The sequence below is a fragment of the Arachis stenosperma genome, chromosome 1 (genome assembly GCF_014773155.1).
Source record: "Arachis stenosperma cultivar V10309 chromosome 1, arast.V10309.gnm1.PFL2, whole genome shotgun sequence".
NCBI classification, from domain to species: Eukaryota; Viridiplantae; Streptophyta; class Magnoliopsida; order Fabales; family Fabaceae; genus Arachis; species Arachis stenosperma.
This window is the reverse complement of record NC_080377.1, coordinates 386,363-394,878: the sequence shown is the minus strand read 5'-3', so window position 1 is coordinate 394,878 and position 8,516 is coordinate 386,363. Positions and strand designations below refer to the sequence as shown.

Here is an 8,516-nt window from a genome sequence, read left to right as displayed (position 1 = left end):
TCAGGCTCCTCAACATATATGCGCCTGACTTGAGGGAGGGTGTGACTTGATAACTTGCCTGATTAGATTAGATTAGATTAGTTAGCAAGTTAGTTAGCACTGCTTTAAGTTTGTTAGAATTAGTTAGTTTTTTAGCTCGTTCTATTTATGATTAGCCAGTTAGTCTTCTTAGAGAACTGATGTATAAATAGCAAAACCTGTAACTGAAAAATTCATTATTCAGTCACCAATTTTAATTTCTGCAAATTCTCTATTCTCTCAAAAGGAATGTGTAGAAAAAATATTCTCCCCACACTCCACTGATTCTTGAATCATTCCCTTTAGATACAGCTTGAACTCACCTTTAACACAATATTAAAAATGTTTCTAACTTTTTTTCAGAAAAAAAATCTAATAAGTTAGTTTTCTAACAAAATTTACCTCTTAAAGAAGGAAAGAAAAAGAAAAAAAGGACAGTCATGAACCCATATACATCTATTATTCTATTAGGATCTAATTTTGAGAATAAAATAAGATAAAATACTAAAAATAAAATACAAAGAATAAAGACATAGTTAATGTTTTGTATTTTATTTAATGATAAAAATATAAGAAAGAACAAATTATACGAATCTAATTTATTTCATTTTTTTCACACAATTTAAAAAAAATTGATAGAACTAATAAAAAAAATAAAAAATAAGTTATACTAATCATTAATGTCTCTATGTTCTTCCTATTAAAAAAAACATAAAATACACAAATTTGATATCTCAATTCTCATAACATAATTTTTATATCAATATCTCATTTGTTAAATATAATTTTATGTTTCTATATGTTTACTTCAATATTATGTACTTATAAATAAAGGCATCTATGCAACAAAATTATCTAACTAATTAAGTTGGGTTGGTCGAAAGTTCAGCTCACTCATTTGTTTAAGTAAATGTTGGGAGTTTAAATTCCGCATTATGTATGCAACAATTTATTAACCAATGGCAGACCTTTAAAAAGAGCTAAGATCCGTGACGAACTAATTCTTAATTTGTCGAACTAAAAAATACCGTGAAAAAAAATACCATACGTTATTTCGGGATAAAATTTCTAATTGTGATTATCATATTTTTTACAAAATTACCGTACATTACTTCGGGCTGAACTTCATAGCAAAATGTCATATTTTTTACACAATACCATTAACATTTAATTGATTTATTGTGATTATTGGAGGCAAGCACCTTCTACGCAAAAGAGCTAAAGAAAAATATGTTTATCCCTATACGGCCCCCTAACATTCCGATTCCCTTAACTCTAAATAATTAATCACATTTAATAGGTAAATCCTTTACATTGAAGAAATTTTGTTCTTCAGCAGAATACAGTGGTGAGTAAAGCTAGTTACATATGAATAGGCAAAGCTTAGAATAAGAATATAGTAGTGAAAGTCTCACCTTATTCTGTTATATGTGCATGATATATATATACTTAAAATAACACTTATTACATTTTTACAAAAAAATATATATATATACCACCTAAATATTCTAATAAAATCTTAATAAACTTTTGTACACTTTGCACATCTAAAACTCATCATCATTTTACCGTGATATCTTTTCACACTAAAATATTCCTCAGTCAACAACATCTCACTTGCTTTTTTGTATTGTTTTTTATTTTTAAAAATTAAAAGAAAAAGGAAAAACAAAGAAAAAAAAATAATTAAGTTCATCCAAACCAGAAGGTGTTTAAGCGTTGTGCACTTTCAACGGAAAGCAATGACCACTTTAGCACTTTTATGTATAAGATGTGTGTCAATAATAGAAATCTATAGATAAATAATGAAAATATTAAACAATGTGAATAATAAATATATTAAATTTTTCATTTATTAGGTGTGCAGATAGTTATCTTAATATTAAGTTTTAAGTAAATAATTTGAAAAATATAGTATATTTTTAATTTATTAAACTAATTTTAAAATTTATTATTCATATTATTTATAAAAATAAATCATTATCTACCTAATAAAACTTATCAATAATATCCGTTACGTTCAATATGGAAATAGATGAACGAGCTTACATGACTAATAAAATTTATCTAAATTAAATTTTAAATATTAAATTCTAAAGAGTAAATATTTCACAAAGTCATGACTATGGAAACAAAAAACACGTCTCTCACCTTATAATTTTAAGAGGTCATTTTAATAAAAATACTAAAAATATTTTTTTTAATTTTTATATGTATTATTTTATTATTAGACATTTTTATTAAACTGGTTAATAATTTATATTTTAATAAACAAAAAAAATCAGTTCATTATAACAATCATAATAAACTTAATTGTCTGCATTATAATTATTAGATCCGGTTTGATCCGATCGAATTACACAATTTAAATTAAAGAGTAAATGCCCAAAATGGTCCCTCAAATTCAAATCGGTGTTCAATTCAGTCCTTTAATTTTCTAAATGACCAAATAAATCCCTAAAATTCAGAAACGTGCGTCCCCGTTAGTCCCTCCCAGAATTGCCGTCTTAACGTTGCTGATGTGGAACGTTAACTGCCATGTGGGCATTCTATTAAACGACGTCGTTTGAGTTGTGGGTGCCCTAAACCTGTAAAACGACGTCGTTTGAAATAACGTATTCTCCCCCTTTGAATAAACAATTGTTGTTGGTCCTCCCTTCCACTTCAACGTTTCCCACCAAAATTTCAGAAAACCTTTCTCTTCTCCTACGTCCCTTCATTCTCCCATACTTCCCACTCAACATTTCATCGACGAGGATCATCCTTAGCATCTGTTCTCTCCGGTCAGTGAAGAAGTCATCAACGAAGCATCACCTTCGTATACTGCCGACGGTGAGAGGTAACAGTTCGACTTGATCATTCTCTTCCATTTTTTTGGTTTTCATTGAGGGTTGTTGATACTTATGTGTGAATGCGTTGTTGTATATGTAAGGGAGTGGTTTAGAATGTTGTGGTTGTTGATGGCGCAAATGTTAGGGTTTAGGGTTTCTAATATGAAACTTGTAACCACATAAATCATAATCTTGTTTAAGTTATAGTCAGTAGGAAGTAACCACATAAATCATAATCTTGTTTAAGTTATATGCATCCTTATTACAAATATAGTTTGATTTCTAGTTCTTTGCAATATGGCTGTTTTGCGACAAAATGAATAATCCTGTCTGTTTTGTGCATTGTGCTGTAAACTTCAGATGCCTGATCGATTGAGACTTGTTTTCCACCATGGTGGAGCGTTTGAGACAGATCCTAGGGGAAATTTTATCTACACTTCTGACTTGTATGATGAATGGGTTGGAGTTGATGAAGACTATCTTGACGTGTTTGCGGTAACAGGTTATTATAAAGAGTTGGGGTATGATAAGGCTGAAGCATGTTGGTATCTGGAGCCTAAACATGTGTTGGAATTTGGTCTTAGGAGATTGAAAGTGGACCAGGACCTTGTTGATATGATCAAGCACTGCCATGAGAATAACAACGTCATCCACATCTATTTTGAGCACGGAACTTCGATTCCTGAGATAATTGATGTAATGAATTTGTCTGAGGAGGATGGTGCTAAAGGCCAGAAGGTCGGAATGGAAGGCATGAAAGAAGATATAGTAGAAGGTGTTGAATCTGTGAAGAAAACCAGCACAATATTAAGTCAACTTGAAGAACCAGTTACCTTTATCCCAGTTGAACTGAAATTCACTGCACCAAGTCCACTGTCCACTACCCACTGCCCCATCTCCACTGCCCCCGAAGCCACTGCTTCCCAAGCCACTGCCCCCGAAGCCACTGCCCCCCATCCCACTGTGACACAGCCCGTTGCTCCGAAGCCCATTCCCCCCCAACCCACTGCCTCCCAGCCCGGTGTGACACAGCCCGTTGCTCCCCAGCCCACTGCCCCCAGCCCACTCCCTCGAAGCCCAGTACACGAAGTTCAACTGCCAATAATTTTAATGGCGACAAATCATGTTCACAGGCGAAGTCCCCTAAATCTCTATCCCAACCAAATCCCATTACATCCAAACCTGTGTCTCAAAAAGTTTGGTCTCAACCCACTCCTTCAACCAAGAATGCACAAATTAAAAAAAACAGCGCATCAAAGAAACAATCCAAGCCTATTAACTTTAAATTCAACACGTCTACCAAAATGCCTAGAAGGTATATCACAAGATCACAAGGCTGGAGAAAACAAGCAAGCAAGGAGCCAGTTCAGTTGAATGTTGATAGCTCATCTGATTCTTATGAGTCTGCAGAGGACAGTTTATACAAGCCACACATGCCACTTGACTCTCTCGACTCAAGCAGTGACAACAATGATGATGTTAGTCCTAGCAGTGATAGGAGAAAAAGGAAGACTGCCAGTGACAAAGACAAAGGCAAGAAAAAGGTTGTTAATGATGAAGATACTTCTCGTCCCCCATCAATGGATGCATCTGATTATGAAAAGGAGGTAGATGATGATGAGAACGAAGAAAACTTGCAATGTATGTACCGCATATTATAATTAATGTGCATATATATTGATTTTATTCTGTTTCTGTTGGTGATGTAATGTATAAATTTGTATGGCAGTGTCTTTCTCTGATGATAGCTGGAAGTCTGATGAACTGAAGACTCCACCAGACTCTGAAGATGAAGCAGACCCAGCTGCGAATCCCATCTTCAATGATGCTGCCAAGTTTGGACATGTGAGATTAGAGCTAGGTATGGAGTTTACCACTAGGGATGCCTTTAAGAAAGGGGTTAGAAATTATACATTGCAAGAGGGTAGGAGTGTAAGGTACAAGAAAAATGATACTACTAGATGTAGGGTGGTATGCAAGAATGAAGATTGTCCCTAGATGGTGTTTTGTTCTTATAGCAAACCGAATGGATGTTGGCAGATTAAGACCTTTAATGATGATCATACATGTGAGAGAACTTTCAAGAATAGATGTGCAACTAGGTCTTGGGTAACTGACATACTTGTTAAGAAGGTTAGGAAGCTCCCAGCTTTTAGACACAGTGAGGTCTTTAATTACTTTAAAGCAAAAACTAGAATACAACTGTCTAGGACTACAATTACAAGAGCTTTGGGTGATGCAAGGAAAATAGTGAGGGGTGATGAAGCTGCTGAGTATGCTAAACTCAGAGATTATGCGGAGGAGCTGTTGAGGTCTAATCCGGGCTCAACTGTCAAGTTAGGTGTTAGTCCAATGCCTAACGGAGAAGGTGTCTTCGAAAGGTTTTATGTGTGTTTGCATGGATGCAAGAAAGGTTTTGTGGGTGGCTGCAGACCCTTGATAGGACTTGATGGGGCTTTTTTGAAGACCTATTATGGAGGATGGCTGCTGTGCGCCATGGGTCAGGATGCGAACAATCATGTGTATCCAATTGCATGGGCAATTGTTCATATTGAGAACAAAGACAACTGGAAGTGGTTCTTGGAGCTCTTGCAGGAAGACATTGGAGATCAGACAGAGCATGGTTGGTGCTTCATCTCTGATATGCAGAAGGTAACCTAACCTATATGCTTTAATTAGATGCACGATAAATTATTTGAAGGACCATTTTGGATTAATGAACCAAATTTGAAGGACTATTTTGGAGAATTGCAGAATTTAAGAATTTAAGAATTTCAGTATATGGTAACCTATATACTATTGTTATGGCAATTGCAGAATTTAAGAATCCTTAAGCGCATAAGTTCAAAATAGAACCTGTTTTTCAATTTATTATTATATATCTGGTAAAAATTAAGAATCTGTTATTTGCTCAGGTTTTTAGGTGACTACTTTGTTATCTTGTAGGGTTTAATCCCAGCATTGCGTGAAGTTATGCCAGGTGCGCATCACCGCTTCTGTGCGTGGCACCTTTGGCAAAACTTTCAGAAACAATGGAAGGACTCACACTTGAAGAGTTTGCTTTGGAAGTGTGTTAGAGCCATGACTGTCCAGGAATTCAACGGACATATGCAGTCTATAAAGAGGGTGAATGAGAAGGCGTGGGCATATTTAGACAAGTTTCCTAGGCAGGCATGGACCAGGGCTCACTACAAGGACTTTCCAAAGGTTGACAATGTCTGCAACAACATGTGTGAGGTGTTCAACGCTGCCACCAAACCATACAGATGTAAGCCCGTCTTGACTTTACTGGAGGAGGTTAGGAGGTATGCCATGACTAGTATGGCAAGGAACAAACTGAAACTCTCTAGCCATATGGGATACTTACCTCCGATTCAACAAAGTAGACTTGCAAAGGAAAGGCATTACAGCAGGTACTATACACCAATGTGGTCTGGAGATGCGGCTGAAGTGATGTTTGAAGTGCATGGTGAACCACATAATGTGGTGGTTGATTTGGGAAACCAAACATGTAGCTGCAGGTCTTGGCAGTTATCGGGTAAGTACTATTTTGTTTGATTGTTTTTATTTTTTTGTGTAATTGCACCGTAGTATACCTATCAAGACACTTAGTTACTCAAATTTTTTATGTGGTAGGGTTACCTTGTCGTCATGCAATAGCTGCGATTTCAGTCATGAATGGTAGACCTGAGAATTATGTCCATGCATGGCTAACAATGGGCTCATACAACAAGACTTATGAGTACCATATCAACCCGGTAAGAGGCCAACAGCTGTGAAAAACATCAGAATACCTCCATTGCTTACCTCCTGTAAGGAGCAAACCCCGTGGCAGGCCATCACATTATGCAAGAAAAAAAGATCAACATGAGGCACCTGTTCGGGGGAGCCAAGAGCGCACAGCAACAAAATTGAAGAGAAAATATGGCAAATTCACATGCGGGACATGTGGGGATGTTGGTCACACAACAAGGAGTTGTAGAATATCAAAGAAACAAAAGGCTGATGAGCTAGCAGCTGCTGCAAAGGCTGCTGAAGATGCTGCAGATAAGGGTGACACTGGTTCTAAAGGTAACAAAGGTGAGGTTGTTACTGAAGAATGTGAGGTTGGGGCTGAAGGAGGACAAATTGATACTCAAACAGAAGTTGCTGCTGAAGGGGGTCTAGGAGCTGAACAAGAACCTGCAACTAAGGTATTGTTGTTATTGATATTGTTGCTATTGATAAATCTGGAAACAAACAAATCCATATAATGACTCTTGTATTGTTGTTGTTGATATCATAGGCTGTAAAGACTACAAAGACTGCAAAGAAAGGCCATCTGAGAACTAAATGTGAGAGACGCATAGACAAACTCCCTGTCAAGAGGACAACTTCATCCACTGCTGCTACTGCTGCGACTGCTCCACATCCAACTGAGATTTCAAGAGAGACTATCCAGGGAGCTAGTGCAGCAACCTCTGAAAAACTTGCCTCTTCTTGAAATTTGTTCCAAATCCAGGATCCAACCCACCAAGGAAAACTGTCTAACTAGCACAAAGTGTGGTGGCTTTTTGAGTTCATGTTGTTGTAGCTGAATGTTATGCTTAAAGAATTCTGCCTTTTTTTAATGTAACCTGTCAAACTTGTATGCATGGCCTTTGAATGTTGTTATGGCCTATGATGCTTTGGGTTGTGATACTATGTTATGCACAATGTGCTTTAGCACAAACAACACTTGTTTCGGTATTAGTTATCTTAAATTAATGAAGTTTTTGGTTTAGTTCATGTTGTGATTTATCTCTTTCTGGTTTAGTTGAACACAATTTTTAGCAGAATAAGTGCAACATCAAGAGTTGAACTCATGTCAAATTAGTGTTTCATTTCATTTCATTCCATCTTCATCAAGACATTACATACAACTTAAGAAATTTAAAATTTCATAACATTATCATCATTTGTTGAATATAAACCCCAACAAACTAAAGCCTAAACACACACCAAAAGTAACAACAAAAGCCAGCAGCATCATTGTCATCATCTTCACGGTCCTAACATCACTCTCCAAGATTGTCATCCTCCAACTTAACTCATGCAAAACTTCTAGTGGAATGGGTGCTGCAGAAACTTGATCTTCACACCCATCAGCCCAGCGAAAAAAATTACAGTGAATTCCATACTGCAAAGTAAAAAATGCAGGTGAATCCAAACTCAAACTCAAACCATCTTAACATTTTCTTCACAGCCATAACCTTACCTCATAGTTCGGACAACCATAAAATGGTCTACCAAGATTTTCTGCAGTTGTTGAGTGCTTCATCACCGTTCGAAGCCCGCAATAACAGAAAACACCGTTCTTACCTCCCCTATTTCGCATTCCTTTGTTGCCATAAGGTCTGCCTGCGGCGTTGTTTCTACTTGAGCTACTTTGGCTTTTCTCGCCACCACCCATCATCACTCACACAGACAAGAAATCAATTTGGATTTTACGGCGAAGAAGAGATGTCGAACAGAAGAGAAGGAGAGTCGGAGAAGAGAAGCAGAATCGAAGAAGACAAGAAAATTAGGGTTTTATAATTGCAATGGACTAATTTGGGTAATATTAGGCAATTCCAGATACCAATTTCAAACAAATTCAACCTTGGCACACATCAGCATCCAGCTGGAACGCCCACATGGCAGTTAACG

At 36.5% G+C, this 8,516-nt stretch overlaps 1 protein-coding gene across 1 annotated transcript; it reads right to left on the bottom strand.

Annotated features, from left to right (window-relative positions):
• Positions 1-7,782: 7,782 nt before the first annotated feature.
• LOC130964629 (uncharacterized) lies at positions 7,783-8,280 on the bottom strand. Its single transcript, XM_057889892.1, has 2 exons — positions 8,086-8,280; positions 7,783-8,007 (listed from the first exon to the last, which is right to left on the bottom strand). Exons 1-2 carry the CDS (start codon positions 8,278-8,280, stop codon positions 7,783-7,785), a joined length of 420 nt encoding a protein of 139 aa, XP_057745875.1.
• Positions 8,281-8,516: the final 236 nt, after the last annotated feature.

Bases quoted from the DNA above. Each gene is read 5' to 3' on its own strand.
- LOC130964629 (XM_057889892.1), bottom strand. From the start codon at position 8,280: ATGGGTGGTGGCGAGAAAAGCCAAAGTAGCTCAAGTAGAAACAACGCC. The intron at 8,008-8,085 runs GTAAGGTTATGG...TTTACTTTGCAG, and splicing joins ATGGTTGTCCGAACTATGAG to TATGGAATTCACTGTAATTT.